The 17,570-nt window shown below is 32.7% G+C and overlaps 3 protein-coding genes and 1 long non-coding RNA gene across 15 annotated transcripts; 2 read left to right on the forward strand and 2 right to left on the reverse strand.

Moving 5' to 3' along the window:
• Positions 1-407: 407 nt before the first annotated feature.
• Positions 408-4,220, reverse strand: Rbpn-5 (Rab GTPase-binding effector protein rabaptin-5). Of its 3 annotated transcripts, XM_033333887.2 has the most exons (9): positions 3,782-4,219; positions 3,063-3,170; positions 2,534-2,979; positions 1,848-2,344; positions 1,434-1,715; positions 1,135-1,354; positions 957-1,067; positions 650-863; positions 408-555 (listed from the first exon to the last, which is right to left on the reverse strand). In XM_033333887.2, the coding sequence occupies exons 1-8, from the start codon at positions 3,825-3,827 to the stop codon at positions 696-698; spliced, it is 1,878 nt and encodes a 625-aa protein (XP_033189778.1). In that variant the 5' UTR covers positions 3,828-4,219; the 3' UTR covers positions 408-555; positions 650-695. The 3 variants fall into 3 exon arrangements, with proteins under 3 accessions (XP_033189778.1, XP_076474371.1, XP_076474370.1); XM_076618256.1 differs by having other exon boundaries at positions 408-863; positions 2,546-2,979; positions 3,782-4,220; XM_076618255.1 differs by having other exon boundaries at positions 408-863.
• Positions 4,221-4,967: 747 nt separating this feature from the next.
• On the forward strand, positions 4,968-9,418 carry LOC117156527 (zinc finger FYVE domain-containing protein 1). Of its 7 annotated transcripts, none has more exons than XM_076618251.1 (9): positions 5,012-5,103; positions 5,175-5,220; positions 5,357-6,178; positions 6,289-6,747; positions 6,837-7,103; positions 7,235-7,604; positions 7,684-7,945; positions 8,032-8,464; positions 8,548-9,418. In XM_076618251.1, the coding sequence occupies exons 4-9, from the start codon at positions 6,312-6,314 to the stop codon at positions 8,769-8,771; spliced, it is 1,992 nt and encodes a 663-aa protein (XP_076474366.1). In that variant the 5' UTR covers positions 5,012-5,103; positions 5,175-5,220; positions 5,357-6,178; positions 6,289-6,311; the 3' UTR covers positions 8,772-9,418. The 7 variants fall into 7 exon arrangements, with proteins under 7 accessions (XP_076474363.1, XP_076474366.1, XP_076474368.1 ...); XM_076618253.1 differs by having other exon boundaries at positions 5,035-5,103; positions 5,307-6,178; XM_076618254.1 differs by having other exon boundaries at positions 5,037-5,103; positions 5,375-6,178.
• Positions 8,954-10,229, reverse strand: LOC143302640 (uncharacterized). Its single transcript, XR_013058281.1, has 2 exons — positions 10,104-10,229; positions 8,954-9,945 (listed from the first exon to the last, which is right to left on the reverse strand). It is a non-coding gene; the product is annotated as an uncharacterized LOC143302640 (long non-coding RNA).
• Positions 9,575-17,534, forward strand: LOC117156672 (uncharacterized). 4 transcript variants are annotated; one of them, XM_033333923.2, is made up of 6 exons: positions 9,575-9,686; positions 11,806-12,203; positions 12,293-12,729; positions 12,813-13,116; positions 13,193-13,298; positions 13,370-17,534. In XM_033333923.2, the coding sequence occupies exons 2-6, from the start codon at positions 11,831-11,833 to the stop codon at positions 13,644-13,646; spliced, it is 1,497 nt and encodes a 498-aa protein (XP_033189814.1). In that variant the 5' UTR covers positions 9,575-9,686; positions 11,806-11,830; the 3' UTR covers positions 13,647-17,534. The 4 variants fall into 4 exon arrangements, with proteins under 4 accessions (XP_033189814.1, XP_033189818.1, XP_033189815.1 ...); XM_033333927.2 differs by having other exon boundaries at positions 12,296-12,729; XM_033333924.2 differs by lacking the exon at positions 9,575-9,686 and adding an exon at positions 9,833-9,959.
• The last annotated feature ends 36 nt before the right edge of the window (positions 17,535-17,570 follow it).

Raw genomic sequence — 17,570 nt, forward strand, 5'->3', positions numbered from 1 at the left:
TCAGAATAATAAATTAAAAAAATTAATATAACAGGAATATATGTACAGATTTGTGCTTTTAAAATAAACGTAAAAATGAATTCTTTTTTCTCCCTAAACACCTTGCCATCCGCATAAATTTGCTAGTCATTTTAACCAATAACCGGCAATTTTTAGTAAAAAATTTCAAATTCGTAAACTTTACGTAAATGGTCGATTTGCGCTTCACCAACGTGATGTCACCGGACACTAACATTTAGTCTGCATTTGATATATTAGGATGTGAAAGTATTAATACAGAAAAACAAAGCTAGTAACCTGACGAATGGCAATGAATTAAATGTATAACATAATTCTATGTGAAGACTTATTTTAATAATGTCAATAACAAGATAGATAAATATTCACAAATTTTTGAATAACTCACATACATTCAAAAGCTTTAATCTTTTAAATTACAATAAACATTAAGTAGTACATAATTTGTATTTACACGATATTTATTTTATCACTCCAGTTGTCAGGTAATAGGAATCATATCTAGCCCCGGTGAACTAATATCATCTCTATATCTTCCTAAAAGTTGTTAAAACAGAATGTCTTAACCAAATCAATGATATTGTAAAGTACAACCCTTGATATTCTAAAATTCACAGGCATATTAAATTACCAAATTGATATTGCACATCTTATTGGACTGATTTTCTTTAGAATATTTAGTCAGGTGTATGTGGTGGTTCTTGGCTAAAATATGGTGCTGTATCTTGTACCAATAACGTATGGCAAACATCACAGACTCTGGATGGTCTTTGTTTCGGTCCACTTTTCACAATATGTGAAAGGCAAGACTGACAAAATATATGGCCACAATGGCGGCAATGCACCTATAACAAGAGATTTTTATTAGCATACAGAGGCTTTAGGTATTTACAAATTTACAGGCTTTAGATATGGGTTTAGGTATTTACAAATATTACCTTCTTCTTTGTAACCGTGAATGTAGTATGACAACTAGGACATTCTTCTATGTCCTCTTCATGTTGCCATCGTACTTCGCTACCAGCTTGCCTAATTCTTTCTAGTTGTACCTATAATCCATGACGATGTAAATATCTTTTATCCATTAAGATTGTTCATTTTTACTCTTTATTGTACCTGTAAAGATTGTGACAACCTAACAAAATCTTTCTGCACTGCTTCACTAGTATCTAGCTCTTGTTGAAGACTGGTAACTCTTTGTCGTAATTCAGCCACTTTTAACTCGGCTTGTTTGTTTTCTTTTAAAACAGCATCTAATTGTTTTTCTAATCGTTCCAGCTTCTCTTCCCTCTCGGCAAGGGATCGATGATCTCGTACATATTTATCTAACTGCGTTCTATAGAATATTGTTATTGAAATTACGAAGAACTTATAATTATAAAAAATTAGGATATTAAAAAATTAAGTAGTATTACCTTAAACCACTAATTTCATTTTTTAATACCAATATTTCTTGTTCCTTTACTCTACTTTCCTGTTCCATTTGTTCATGAAGCAAGGTCACTTCGTATCGTAGTGTCTCTTCTTTCTCTTGCGCGACTTCTTGAGCAACTTTAGCTGTGATCAAATCTTCTCTCATTTTTAAAAGGCTAACGTGCAATTCCTCAACATTGTTCGGCATATTAATACTCTCACTCTGTAGTTGCTGGGAATGCTTGCTATGTTTACCAACCAAGTTTTCATTTTCCTTTTGCAGTCTGCAAAGATTCAACTAGATTTTCAATAAAATTTTGTCAGGAATGTCACGATAAAAGACATTACTTTATCTACATTGAAAATCGGGAAGAACAATGAGATAAAAGTAACAGTATTATTAAAAATGTTCTTACGCGATAAGGTGTCTTTGTACTTCTTCTCGACCACGTGTTAATTTTACAAGTTCGTCATTTACGCTTCTCTGAACTTGTTCAAAAGTTTTTTTCGCTTCGGTTAAAGTCTGCTGCAACATTTGCGAGGTAACAGTAAGTTCTGCCACTTTGATTTTATGCTCCTCTTTCTTTTCGTTCCATTTTTCTTCCATCTCTTTTCTAAATTCTACTTCCTTAGCTAAATCTTCTTTCTGTACTTGTAACATTCGTTCAGAATCTAATTGCTGCTTCTCTAATTCTTTAGCAGCTGCCTGCATCTTAACTAATTGTGCTTCGTAATTTGCACACATATCACATACTGACTCAGAGGAACCAGGTTCCTGCTGTTTTTTCTGCAACTGTATCTCTTTACACTTCTGGAGTTCGTCATCCGTCGCTCTTAATTTTTCCTTTAAGGCTTTAATCTCTTCCTCGAGCGGCACTACCAGCGAGCGTAAAACTTCCGCATCTTCCTGCGCCTATAAAGCAACAATTTCTAATATTTGCATTATGTGAAGTTGAGTAAAAAGAAAAAGAAAAAACAAGTGACAAAATAAACATCTTATAATAATATCATTCAAATGATTTATGAACACTTTCCGGAATGCAGTGCCATAAAAACTCATTGCAGAAAAGTTCAAAAACCATACATTTTTATGCTTACGTACATATCTTTTTACCTTCCTCATGCTTTCTTCAAGATTATCAGGACCTAAAGATAGAGCATCTGCACCTAGTTGGGAAACTACTTTTCGAGCTATTGTTTTTGTTACTGTGGAGAGTGATATCTGTGGACCATCTATAGGTGGATCTCGTGGTAATTGTGACTTTATCAATGCATTCTCCTCTTGTAATTTGGAGAGAGTAATTTTTAATTTAGCCAATTCTGTATCCAGCTGCTTGCGCGAACAAGAAGATTCCTCCATTGTTTCATGTATAACCCTCTGTAAAGATGCTATTTCTTCTTGTGCCTTTCTCTTCTCAATAAGTATATCATTTTGAACTTTCAAGTCTGCTACAACCAATTGGCTCTTTGCTTCGTCCAATTCATTTTTCAACTTAGCATTCTCCTTTTGCAAACATGTGTTATCTTGCAATCTTCTTTTCAATTCCTCTGCAAATGAAATACTTACACTATTTAACGTACAATTTATTGTTGTTGTCATCATTAAGCTTATTAACATCAACTAGATTTACCTTCTTTTTGAAGAAACAGTTCTTTCATCTTGGCTCTTTGAACATTGAATTCCTCCCGCATTTTCACGGTCTCTGACTCCAATCTATTTACCTTTTCTTGCAAATCCTCTAAATTGCAACAAACATTTTGTTGGTAAAATTTTTATACAAAAAACAAAATTATACTAATAAATATGAACAAGAATATTAATTTTGTACTACACATGTGTTTATAATAAATGTCTTGTAAATATTATATGCATTTTCAAATTAGTTTCAAATGTTACCAATATAATCATAATATGTGCCTCATTATACTGCTAATAATATTTCAAAATGTTTTATATAACGCATACAATATACACATAAAAGATTTTTGTGGTGTATCGAAATAAATGTTGAAATACTTTGATATGTCACTAGTAGATATCATTAAATGCGAATCACAGGGAAGTATTTTTATGAATGCACTATCATGTCTATGTATACTAAAGCAGTAAATATGTTGTAAATTTTATACATGTTTTCAAATTAGTTTCAAAGATTATCAATATAATCATGACAGTTTTGTTCCGTCATAGTGCTAATGATGTTTCAAAATATTTTACATAATACATACAATATATACATAAATGTTTTCTATGTTAAATGTTCAAATACTTTGATGAATCACTGTAAATATCATTAAATATGAATCAAAGCAAGATATTTTTGTGAAAGTGCTGTTGTATCGAACGTACCACTTTCGTTCATGTTGATCGCATTATCCTGTGTATAGTTTTCCATCGTTCGGTGATTTCGCTTGACAAAACCGAATTTTGTTGGGGTGGGTCACTGCCGTTCGTACAAGATTGAAAAGTGTATCGTTAAATGCTCCTCGACCGAATCTTTCGGTGACATTATGACACACGTGCCGACACCAGCTTTTAGGTTTCACCGACATTCATTCTATCGGGATGGGCAGAATCGAAATGACGCATCAACCACGTAAAACCAATGTTTTGTCGAATGAAACAGAAAAATCAACCTCAACGATTTAGCGGTCTACTAAGCGGTGTATTATCAGCACTTCCTCATCAATCCGTATCGATATTTTAAACGGTATGGACTCGATAATCGAACGTACAGAATCGATTATCTAAAAATTTCGTTCAACTCTGCCTATTTTAAAAGTGAACGGCGTCACCTTAATGAACAATACCAAAGTGTAATTTGCCGTAAATCAATAATATTTTCGATCATTACACATTGACATAGCAGTACATCAACGGCAAAGATTTGTTTAAATTATATAACGTAAGAAGATATTGCATTTTACGTTATCTAAAATTTAATCCAATAATGCATTCAATAAATATAAATATTTTTTACTTTTATATATGTTAATTTTTTAAAGTATTTATGTCTTTACATTGTTCTTTTTTCTGTAAATTATGTGTATGTCATTCTTAAATATATTTGAGGAAGATGAAATATAAAACTTGCTTCTTATTTATAATTTTTTGAAATCAATTTCTTGCATTTTTTACATATTGCTCTTAAGATTTTATTATATATATAGTAAGGTTAATAAAATCCAATATCTATACACAATTTTATAAGATTAAACATAGATTCTGTTAAAAATTACATTTTAAACTACAATAAGTCCGCCTACATAATGTCGGAGATAAGAATTTTCTTCAGTATAAGAATTTGTATATTTTTTATTTGCAAGCGTATTTTGGGGTGTTATTTTTTCAATAAGCATTGTATTTTACTTTCATTGCCTTTTTTCAAATTATAGTAATTTTTTGATTGCGTTATAATAATCGCGTATTCTAATAAAACTAAAATTTTCAGATTACCAAAGTTAAACATTCTCATATCAATGCGAAAAAGAAGACTTTGTTATTGGCCATGAGTCACGAAACGCAATTCGTGTGTGGGTGAGTGTGTAACTCACACGGAGGAAAAACATTTCCCACCACTAACCATCACTAAGTATATATCCCCTCTCCTTTATAAAGGAGAAGGCACGATGACATTGTTTGCAGTTCATGGAATTGATAAATCTGTATCAGTAAGTTTTACGAATTCAATTAAAAAAGTAAATTATATCATGAAAATTGAAACAGAATAAATATTCCCCAGCATGACGAGTGGTTTTACAAGTTCATCCGAAAAATTCAATTTCAAGGTAACGAATGTCGCCATCCATTCATTTATTGACGTTTCGTAGTTTTCACAATGGAGCAAGGAAAAAGCTGAAATATACATTTCTAGATAGAAGAGAAAACGCAGAACGTTAGCCTTGAAGTCACTTTCAATTACAGGTCAAACGATTTTTTTAGAGAATTGCCTATTGCAGTTGGTATTGAGAGTCAAGATTGAGTCCTACTGCAGTCAAATTGCACAAAATGGAGGTGTCAACAACTGATTAATTTCTGAAATTATTCAAAATTTGTCTTCAGTTGTGTATACCAAAAAAATATGACCATTATACCGATAGATCGTTGAATTTTTGATAGGTAAGATCGCCATTGCGTCTTCTATCAATTTGCGCAGTTAACTGATCATAGAATTACATTGAATGTACACATTCTTTTATTCTTTTCTCAACCCATCATTGTACGATAACGTGTTATATTTATATATCGAGTTATTTATATGTTACATTTGTAATAGTTTACAATTTGCCGTTTTATTCGTGGTGTACACTGTAGTTATTGTATTTTTCATTCCACTAAATTGTAGCGGCCCATGGCCGTAGAGAAAGTTCCAGGGTTGAAGCCCATGTGTTGGCCACATGACCTGCGAAACGACGTCCGAGGACAGGTCATTGTAAAAGAATAAATCCTGGGACTTACTAAAAGACCCATGGACCTTCGAAAGGAAAATTTATTGTTCTATTGTCTACGGGTCTTTCCATCCCCACCTCGGAAGAAAACTTTCTCCCCCGAGGACCTCGGCACCCTATAGAAAGGGAACCGAGGAAAATTTCGGGGTAGTCGATCTTAGTCCATCGTAGTCGGTTGCCAATAGCAGTGCACGTATATAGTATTCAGTGTATAGTCATCGTCTGAGCTCCACGCGCGTGCATCTGATACGACGCACAATCAGTATCGAAGTAAACGTTATTAAAGTTCTACGTCGGGGTAATTTGATAATATCACCCAACACGTTCTTATCACCTCAAAATATTGATCTTAAACCAATCTTGATCATTTTTAATTTTTAATAATAACAAGTATTTGCAATATTGTAGGACTAACATTGTTGAATCGCATCATGAGTACATTTTGGAATGAACAAAAATTGGAAGCAACTGGACCTGCTATTATGAAAAGCCTCGATCTCTTATGTATTTGTGACAAAGATTTATACCATTCCGCCCATGATTCCGTAGATATAAAAAATATACATATGAAATGTCATTGCAATCAACCCAAAAGTTTTTTACTGATAGATGGGCAAGAATACCTCAGAGTTAACAGTGCGGAACACTTCATAGAACAATTAAAATGCAGTAAAGATCTTGAAGTAAAAGTGGTGTCGATTTTTGGAAACGCCGGTGATGGCAAGAGTCACACATTGAATCAAACATTCTTCAAAGGAAAGGAAGTATTTCACACTTCGGATGATCAAAGTTCATGTACATTAGGTGTTTGGGCTGCATTTGATCCAGTTCTTAATGTGATATGTTTGGACACAGAAGGCTTGTTAGGTATTATATTTATACAATATTTATATATGCACAGTGCATGATAAAAGTTAATTTTGCACATAATGGATTTTGTTATCCTTACTTTCTAGGAATTACTTTTCATGAGAATGAAAGGACAAGGCTATTACTTAAAGTCCTTGCTGTATCTGACATTGTTGTATATAGAACACAATCTGACAAACTGAATAGAGATTTATTTACATTTCTTGGTACTGCTTCAAGAGCATACAACCATTATTTTCAAACTGCCTTGCGAGCAATAGGACAGAGAAAAGGAGTTCAAGGCTCTTTGAGTACCCTGGGACCAAGCATTATAATATTACATGAGACTAAATACACCAAACCTCTGATCAACAGTACATATTGCCACATTCTCAGATTAACAGTAATTTCAAAATTAGAGTTTATCCGCAACACAAAACAAAAAGATTAAAGCATTTATTCCATAACAAATATATATATATATATATTTTTTTTTCTGTGGCAGATGATATAGAAAACGCAGAAGACACTCTTCGAACACGGTTTGCTCAAATGAAGCTCGAAGTAGAAGCATTTAGTTCCATCAAATATGTTGGTATACAAACTGCAAATTTCACGATTGATTATGAACTTTTGCAGACTGCTATTAAGAAAGAATTGTCTAATAATACTGTGCGGTCTGCCAGAAAGCCGTATTTAGTTTATAATACATTAAAAACTTTAAACGAGAAATTTTCGGAAGAAATTGAGAATTTTTCTGTTTTGTTTCCCGATCAATATTTCACTTGTCCTACTAAATGTCTTAGCTGTGGCTCTAGATGCAACAGTAGTATGGGACATCTTTTAGAAGGAAAACCTCATAGTAGCAATAACAGGTCTGTCTTATATGTAAATATCATTTGCAATTTTATGTGTATGTATTAAGAGAAATACTACTGATGTACATTCTATTAGGTGTCGATATCAGCATCAATATGAAAACGTAGTATATATATGTAAAAAATGTTATACTAATGGAAATGAAGTACAAGTTATGAAACGAACTCAAACTCAAAATGATAATAGTTGGTATGGATTAGTTAAATATGCATGGTCAGGAGATGTGATAGAATGTCCAAATTGTGGAGAAATATATCGGAGTCGTCAGTATTGGTATGGTAACAAAAGCCCTGAAGATTCTGCTATTCGTACAGAGATTATGCACGTGTGGAACATGGTATATAAATAACGAGAATTATTCATAAGTAATTCCAGCTTCATGTCCAATTTGTGTTTTTTTAAGGTATGAATTATTTTTTCCAGCCAAATAGTTCAGTTGCATCTCAAAACACAGCACAAAAAGTAATTGACAGTGTATCGTACCTTACTGAAGCTGTAACCAGTGTTTCGTTGCAACCGACAAAAGTTCTTTCGGCGTGGGTTGCAGATCAGGTAGCTCCGACTTATTGGAGACCTAATAATGAAATTAAAAACTGCCATAAGTGTAAAATGGTATTTGGCCTGACTGATACGAAACACCATTGTCGAGCATGTGGTGAAGGTTTCTGCGATCAGTGTTCGTCTAAAACGAAGTGTGTCCCATCTAGAAATTGGCATACACCAGTGCGAGTCTGTGATATCTGTTATGATAAGGATGAACCTACTGAATTTTCGGAAGATGTTAACGCTAGGAAAGTAACTGAACAAGTGGTGTCTACTCTCAGTGCAGTTGGTTCTGTTTTGAACTATTCAAAAAGTAAAAAAAGATATATATATATATATCCTCGAAAAAAGAATGATAAATATTTATATTAATGTTGGTACTTTTAATTTTTTCAGTGTTTATCAAGGATACAGTTCGACCGTCTTATTGGGTCCCCGACTCGGAAATCGTTGATTGTTGTGTATGCCACCAAAAATTTTCCCTGTCTCTTACTTTACATCATTGTAGGGACTGTGGACGTGGAGTATGTCAAAATTGCTCGCAGCATCGTAAACCCGTACCGCATAGGGGATGGGATAATCCAGTTCGGGTTTGCGATTCGTGCATAAAAATAGCCTAAGAAACATTGACGAAACATTGCTAGAGCATTAATCTGTTTGAAATATCGATCCATCTACACAATATACGTTAATGAATTAAATACCTCAACGATGAAGATATATTTTTTCTCAGATTTTGTACAAGTTGCTTGCAATTCATAAACGTTTATGTAAATTTTACTTTACCTTTAGTATATTGAAATTCTTTGCCATTGTAAGAGTGGAAGAAAGAAGAAAAAAAATCAATATTTTAATACAGTACTGTAAAAAAGCGTTTCCTATGAATTGTGCCATGAGTGTACCTGTCTCTTTTATAAAATGTGTTTTCAGAGAATGGCAGTAATATAATATTAGAAAGATAACCCTGTATGATAAATGAAAGAATCCTTGCAAAAAATTATAATAATAGGGTAGGTGGTCCAGTACAATGTAGCAGTACATGCAGAAGCATAATGTAATAACGCAAGCGTCTTTGTTGACGAAATGAATTGAGATTGTTGTCCTTATTGCAGCACTGGGCTGCAACTGTTTTTAGATTCCAAAACAAGCATTTATCCTTTTATTATATACCCCGTACCTGTTACAGTCTTTTATAATTTATAAATGAACATGCTCTCTAACAGCAATGTAACAAAAAACAAAATAAATTCTTTAGATTTAATTAAAATGTTTATTTTCATCATATCACTTCTAATTTATAATATGAAACAAACGCCATATTTGCGATGTATTTATGGTAGCAATGAAGATTATATTTTCGCGGGAAATTAATTAAATACGATTAATCGATGTTGAAGATGCGATATAAGATGTTTCGGTAACCACGTGATGACGTCAAAATATGGCGTCTCAATCAGCTGGGTGTTGTGTAGAGTGTGCTTGAGATGCCCGTCTTTAGAAAACCAACGAAGACTGCCGTCTGTCTACTCCGATACGTGAGTTTTTAAAAAACCTCGTAATGTTCAGTTTCTTGTGTTTATTCACCGCTCAACGAAATTTAAACGCGGTCCCATAATCGAATGGCAGATTAAAAACAGAAAGACGCAAAACGCTGTTTCATTTCTTAAATATTTTAATTTAGTTTCCGCCGTGGAATTTGAAGAAAATTCGGGAGTCACTGGGAACTTTATGCAGAGTGATTATTAATTCAAGAAGTTTCGTGAAGAGCACTTGGTCCTGTTCAAATTTAACGACCTGAAAAATGACGCGTATGTAAAAATACATAAAATATGGTTAGCAGAGGAACTTTCTGAGCGCGTTTAAATCTCGTCTCCCTAATACGTATAACAATTTTTCTATTGTAATAGTAAACGTTTGAGGAGTGCATCATTTACGAAACGCGATGTTGATACCGTGTGCAACCAATGCCGTAGCCATTTTCATGTTTGCTCCAGTTTCGTAATCATTATCAACTCCATATTTGAATTCAACAAGTAACGCAGTGACATGTCTCGCTTGTTCTTGAATTTTTACTGTCACCTTCCGTTTCATCGATTCACCGACGACTTGTCTACCTTCGCCTCGTTTCTCTTTAATATTTTCCACTTCAAAACTATGATCAGGTGCGAGCTTGATATCTGAAAACGAATACGTCTGTGACAAAATCTGTTTATCGCGTACCACGTATCGACAGACAAATTTTCTGTATCAAATTTTTTTCCATCAATTACACATAACATAAAAATACATATTTTAAGAAATCTTCTCAAAGTATCCTTTAATTAATCTTGGTATCCTGTTAACAAGAAGAAAAAGAAACATTTTGAGAAAAGGAGAAGGAGAGAGAGCGCCGAATAGACGCCATTTTTTTGAAAAATGATTTAAATGTATACTATCGTCGTAAAAAGTTCTGTGAAATGATATATGTTGAAAATGATAGAAAAACTATCGATAACTCGGTGGATAGTGCGACGAGTGTCTTAGGATTCTTTGGTTATGACAAAGTTTATTTTCGATTGCAATGTGTTCTTAATAGCGCGGCCATTTTGTCGCTTATTAGTGGATAAACAAATGACGATGTTGGTACTTTGGGTTCGAGGCTACAGGCGCGTCACATGCGCGGAAATTCAATTTCACTGCCTACGCATCCCTTCCGTAATTATAGTATTCCTATATGATACCAAAAATAGAAAACGAACCGACATTTATTTAAAACAAACCCTCTCTATACATTCTGTAGGGCTGTCATTTATATCTTCATTATTTCGTACATTTTTACGTAGAAAATCATGATTCGAAACGTTATACGTGTTCCGTGTATATGGTTTCGAAATTGGATTTTGTTTCGTGCAGATGCACGTGACTGGTATTTTCACACTACATGCTTGATACTACACAGTTATTCATTAACATAACAATATACAATGCTTTACGAATGTTTTTATTATAATTTGTAGTTCCTGTAATAAATAGAAAGGAAAATTTATATTTCTTTTTGTACAAAAAATTCGTGATAGTTTTGTTTTCGATTAGAGATAAGATTGGTTTTTGCGACGCTTAATCGAGGAAATTTGGTTTTTACCTCATAACTATCAATAGTGCCGTGCAAACGTCTCTGGCCAAATAGATTTTTCATTTTGAAGTACAAATACAATATTTAAAAAAATGTTAAGGAGAATTATATAATTACGTGATAACGTTTATGTACTATATTATTTTCTTTCGCTTATCATATCTTTATACCCAATATTATTTAAAATTCTTTTGGACATCGCTTTTTGAATATAAAGTGAAAAATTTATCTGGCCAATAATTTTTGCATACCATTGTATCTAGGAGCACGTTGCTAGGGTTACGAGAAGCTGTTGCTTAGTAATAGTATTCTTTTACTTCGTTGCCGAAGCATCGACGCTTATCAATTCTTCCCCGCTTCACAAATTAAATATCCTTTCTCCCCTCCCCCCAAAATATTAATAAGCTAATTAGTTACAAAAAATATAAAAAAAATAATTTTTAAAAATGTAATGTATAGGTGTAGATAATAGTTCTCAAAGTAACTAATTCAGATATATAGATTTTTCTTTGAGAATTTCATGATTTGATTTTGTTTTACAGTGACGAAGAAAGCACTTGACCCAATATGCCACCAGATAGACCAGATGCATCAGGTGTGGAAACTGGCATAGGACTAAGTAGCACGAAAGTTTTCAATTTTGGAGAAACAGTATACACAATGAAAGAAAAAGAAAATGCAAGTGCTTTCGTTGAAACAAATTCAACTGATGAACTTTCCATGTCTGATAAGTCCATTGAGAAAAATAGTCAGTCGGATGATGATCTGACTTCCTTAAGCTGGCTTCATCAGCAGAATCTGTTGAAGGGTTTGGATATTTCAAACCCCACTAAAGACATGAAGAATGAGAATGTTTTGAATAACAATGTTTGTGATGATATGGCAGACTTTTCTGAAAACACCAATTCTGTATCCAGTTTGGATGAAGGCTATTGTCCAGGTAACTTTCAATATGTTTTAATTTTCAATTGATAATCGTAATAATATTAATGAAATATAATATTTTGTCCTTTTTTTGCATTTTCATAGCAGATAATAATAGCAAGATAAATAATACGACGTCGCATGGTAATAGTCAAAACTATCAACACTCGAATAAAAATAGTCAAAAATCAATGCAAATCTTTCAGGAGTCGGTAAAAAATCATTATAGTACCTCGCAAAACAATCAGACGAAGATATCATTGAACAACAATAATCTGCCAGTTTCAAATCGCAACAAACACCCAACTCATATACCATATGATCCTCACTTACATAGAAACAGTAAACCACCATATTCATTTTCTTGTTTAATTTTCATGGCTATTGAAGATAGTCCTGTAAAAGCTCTACCAGTCAAGGAAGTATATGCTTGGATTTTGGATCACTTTCCATATTTTAGGAATGCTCCAACTGGATGGAAAAATTCTGTTAGACATAATCTAAGCCTAAATAAGTGCTTTCGTAAAGTAGAGAAAGCACCGGTAAGTGTTACATTATAATATGCACGAAAAAAGATCGTTTCCTTTCTAGAAGCAAAAACTTAGAAAAACTTTTTCTCTTTTAGAATTTGGGCAAAGGTTCGCTATGGATGGTAGACGCCCAGTATCGACCAAACCTGATACAAGCATTATCTCGCGCTCCTTTTCCTCCTCCGACTGCTCAAACTTTGTCTTCCCCTGAAAAACCACAAAAAAAGAACACTAGTACACGTCTACCTGATCCTATCCTCTTCCCATATCTCTCCAAAAGACTGGCATCGAGCAACATTACCGACAACACAGACACTGAAGTAGATAGCGATGTAGACGCAGCTGCAGCTGCTATGCTTTCTTTTAAACACGGACCTATTATTTTAAATCATAATAAAGGCAAAGTATCTGATAAAGAAGATATCAACTTATTAAAAAAACATAATATTTTATAACTTATTCAATCTTATTGCAGATCGTAAGCGGAAAGTACCGGAATCCGAGGTTCTGGTTCCTGTAATTACCAGGAGCTCCAGCGAAGATCATACTTACAGTTGTATTACCTCAGTCAAGCAAGAAAGGTAATCATTAACAGTTTTTGTTTATTAATATAATATTATAAATGATAAATTGCGCATGTTTATTTTTCAAGTAAATATCCAAGAAAGGAAACAAATCCCGATTTCGATGAGCAACGGAAGATAGCGGAAGGCGCGGACGCGCTTTTAAATTTAGCAGGTGTTACCACACCACTCAATCACAATAGGACACATCACGTACAAGGTATTAACTCGACGCCAAAGTCCGATGGTACGTCAAAGCTGAAAAAACGTTCAGCTTCGAATGATTATTCGAACACACCTGAAAAAAGACGCAAGCATTGGCCAAAGTGGAGTGAAGGGAAGCGGTATTTAAAGCAAATTATATAAGAATACTTTGGTTGTATGTACGTATATAGCATCACAAGTTTCCTATTTTTCTTTTCCATATTCAAACGTGAACTTTTCAAAATTCTATCTTCGGTATGGATTTCGAGACTGTGGATTTAAAATCTTGCGTTGCTGATAATTAATCTGTTGTCTTTTGGATAAGATTAGCGTTAATGAAGATTTGCATCGAAGTTATCGCCATTGTTAGGCATCTAAGATGAAAAAGTGAGAAGAACACGATATGTTCTGTCATATTAGAAGAAAAACATCTATCAGGTGCATTTCTATTTAAAAGGAAAAAAAAGTGTTGAGGCAAAGGGAGGGGAGTAAAAGAAAAGAAAACAAATTGGCGGTCGCTCAGGGTTCAGAACTCGCTATATGCCAAAATGAATTCAGTAGCACTAAGCAACAAGCAATAATAGAAGAATAGTGTTAAAAGAAAGAAAAAAATTACTTCCTCAACGTTAAGGCATGAATACAACTATAAGTGGTTCATGGAACATCAATGACAAAAAAGGAGAACAATATCGCGTACTAAAACTAAAATAACGATAAACTTTTTAGACCTGTTGTGACAATTATACATATTAATTCATAGAGAGTTTAATTAATGATAATAGAGTTCTATATTAGGTTTTTTGTAGATATGTATAGAAATATAATTGATATCTATTCGATAGAGAAATTGATAATATATTTAAAAAAAGATTATATATATACACACACACATATATATATATATATATATACATATATATATATATATATATATATATATGCGCACGCGCGCGTACCCACACATATATACAAACATACACCCACTCATTCTCACGCACATATATACATGTACACATGTTCATGCTCACATGCTCATTAATTTACACTTAAAATACATCTGGTCATGTACGCAGCTGTATGTGTGCAAAATGTGTGCCGCGGAAAACTATATAGCAAAAAGAACTCTAAAAAAAGAAGTCAAGGTACACTGAATACGGATTTGAAATGAATAATATTATCATTTCATGCCTTTTTCTACTCTCTTTGTGGCTTTTGAGATGATTTTGAACAGTGCTGTATATATGTAGATCCTGTAATGTATGCAGAGACCAGTTTTAAAAAAAATTTGTTAAGGTATCGATATGTATACGTATATACATATGTATATATATATGTATATATATATATGTATATATATATAGCGTCGAATTGATAAATATCGATTGGAAGAAATGTATAAAGGTATAAACCAAGAGTGTCATCCTATTTTTATAAAAAAATGAAATAAAAAACAAATATATGTATAATATTAAGGAATCTTGTGAATACCTGATAAATAATGAAGAAGTATATGGCGGTGAAAGAAAAATATTGAATATGGATAAACTGGTCTTGTATACATTGATATCGTAGTTCTGTATAGAGAGAACGTATATTTTTACAGGGCACTGCCCGCGTGATAAAAGCTCTTCCTAATAATTGCTAAAAAAAGGATATGAAAGAAATACAGTTCATTAGCTTAAACCATTTATTAATTATATCTTGCGTGACACTACAAACACAGCATGGTAGCGCAGCCTGAGTATTTCCATATGTTTGTATGCCATATATAATGTAAAGCCTTCGTAAAAATGGTAAAATATGAAACGCATAGTCTTGATTTTAAATAATAAAAAAGACGAGACAATAGCAAGCAAAAACAAGCTCATAGAGAAATAAATGATCTTGATTACCAATTAAAAAGTGGCGAAATTTTGTTCTATCGAAGACGTTTCTAGTCTTACGATTATACTATGTAAAAATGGAATGATACCAGTTATTAGGTTGATAATGATATTTAAGCGTCATAATTGCGATTAACAGTAAATTGTTATTTGTAATATATGTTACTGCTGGCTCAGATACATTTCAGACGCGAGACTCATTATTATCGCTTCTTAAGAAGGTGCAATTTAGTTTAACTTATTAACGATATATTGTTTATTCTCTAACGTTTACTGTCTAGTTACTCTCCAAGTCGATGGGGTAATGATAATAATTTTCAGTCAGTAAAGTTATTGCACTTAAAAATATTACGCTAAACTGTTAGATGTTATTAATGTAAAGAACAGACAGCGGTGGGAAGGAAACTAATTAATTTTAGCATCACAAAAGCGGATTAAAGATACTATAAACTTAAAAAGAAAAAACAAATGGGCAAATATCGAATATAAGGCGCGCTGCCAAAACGTTTTGTGTGATTGTAGCTGGTCAGCTACAAAGGGGAAAAAATCCACGATTAAAAGAAGGGTGCAAGGAAGAATGCCATGTTTATACGCAATCGGGGAAACCAGTTTTGAGAGAGATATTATATATATTTCACGTGAATGTAAAATTGTTCTATTTAGCACATACGTATTTATACACTACACATATTACATAAATGTATGTAACATAAATGCTTTTAAATTAATTATGCTTTAAAAGCAAAAAGCAGGTACGTGATCGGTAGCGGGGACCTTTTTTCGAAATTTGTATATGCACGAGCAAGACCAGTTTTTTGTAGACTTTACGTTTTCTATTGTCTGTGATATTATTGCAAAAGTGGACACACCTTGTTGTTGTTGTTGTTAATTATATTTTGGTGAAACAGAAGTTTTAGAGCTTTATAAGTTTTATTCTTTAGAGGGAGAGGGGAAGAGGGGAAAAGAGAAAGAGAGGAAGTAAGAAAAGAAAGAGTAAGTGTTCTTGACACATCTCTGATATTATTAATTGGCATTCTTGCTGACACCTAAACATTCTGATCTAGATAGACGAAACTGGCATCTTTAAAATTAGCAATATATTATAGATATTCTATTATATATATATTGAAAGTAATATCACAAGTTTTCACACTATTTGTTGAAATTTTTAGTCCTAGCTTTTGTTTGCTATGACTGAAGATCTGTTCTTCCATGTAGTTTATTCTAATCTAAATAAATTAGGGGGTGGGATGCCATTTATAATAATAGTAACGTAACTAATCGATCACCGTTACAAATTAGAATAATCGATTAGCAAAGTGAACATAAAGCAATATATACCAGTTGATCCTGACATTGGACAGAATACTCGTTAGTCAGCCGGTCCGTACAAAATAAAAACGATATACCTTCATCTACTATGATACAAGTCAATGTTACATCGCGCGTTTGTATAGAGAGAAATAAGTATAAAAAAATTGTAAAACTCTAATCGTACAAGATGGTTAACTTATAGAGTATTTTTTATGAAGTATTATTGTAGCGTATATTGCGATATAAAATCATCATTTTCGTGAGCCAGCGTAATTCTTAAAGGCATACAAATTATTATTTAACGTAACATTAAAATCGTCGTTGTTTCCTATATCAAATGGGGCCGGCTGATATACATAAAATTAAAACACCATCGACAACACCGAAAAATAAAAAAAGAGAAAAAGGAAAAGAAACATCAAATATAAGAAGCAAATCATAATAATTCATTGCATCGCGACTAGCCACGGACAATCAAAATGTAACATGGTGTTTAATTTGCTTCCATTACATGACATCGTGCCAAACGCAGAAATCATTTATTTTGAGGAACAGATGTTTATTTATATGTATATCTACAAGTTGTATATTGTACGAATTTTGTTGGCGTAATATGTAATATTATTATTATTATTATTATTATTATTATTATTATTATTATTATTATTATTATTATTATTATTAATATTAATATTAATATTAATATAATTATTACTCATTTTAAAACGGAATACATTGTAAAATGTTTGTTAAGTTTTTGACCTTGCTTACATAATTGAGTAAAGAATATTTAATATTTTAGATTGTAACCAAAACAGACCTTTATTAATGAAAAGAATGTGAAAAAATCAAACGTGCGCAGAATTGGTTATTTAAATTTGCATCCTTT

Source organism: Bombus vancouverensis, chromosome 4 (genome assembly GCF_051014615.1).
Source record: "Bombus vancouverensis nearcticus chromosome 4, iyBomVanc1_principal, whole genome shotgun sequence".
Lineage (NCBI taxonomy): Eukaryota > Metazoa > Arthropoda > Insecta > Hymenoptera > Apidae > Bombus > Bombus vancouverensis.

Bases quoted from the DNA above. Each gene is read 5' to 3' on its own strand.
- Rbpn-5 (XM_033333887.2), bottom strand. From the start codon at position 3,827: ATGGAAAACTATACACAGGATAATGCGATCAACATGAACGAAAGTG. The intron at 3,171-3,781 runs GTACGTTCGATA...GTTGCAATTTAG, and splicing joins GATCAACATGAACGAAAGTG to AGGATTTGCAAGAAAAGGTA. The intron at 1,716-1,847 runs GTAAGAACATTT...GAATCTTTGCAG, and splicing joins GTACAAAGACACCTTATCGC to ACTGCAAAAGGAAAATGAAA.
- LOC117156527 (XM_076618248.1), top strand. From the start codon at position 5,062: ATGACATTGTTTGCAGTTCATGGAATTGATAAATCTGTATCA. The intron at 5,104-5,174 runs GTAAGTTTTACG...AATATTCCCCAG, and splicing joins GAATTGATAAATCTGTATCA to CATGACGAGTGGTTTTACAA. The intron at 8,465-8,547 runs GTAAAAAAAGAT...TAATTTTTTCAG, and splicing joins TGTTTTGAACTATTCAAAAA to TGTTTATCAAGGATACAGTT.
- LOC117156672 (XM_033333923.2), top strand. From the start codon at position 11,831: ATGCCACCAGATAGACCAGATGCATCAGGTGTGGAAACTGGCATAGGA. The intron at 12,204-12,292 runs GTAACTTTCAAT...GCATTTTCATAG, and splicing joins GGATGAAGGCTATTGTCCAG to CAGATAATAATAGCAAGATA. The intron at 13,117-13,192 runs GCAAAGTATCTG...ATCTTATTGCAG, and splicing joins TATTTTAAATCATAATAAAG to ATCGTAAGCGGAAAGTACCG.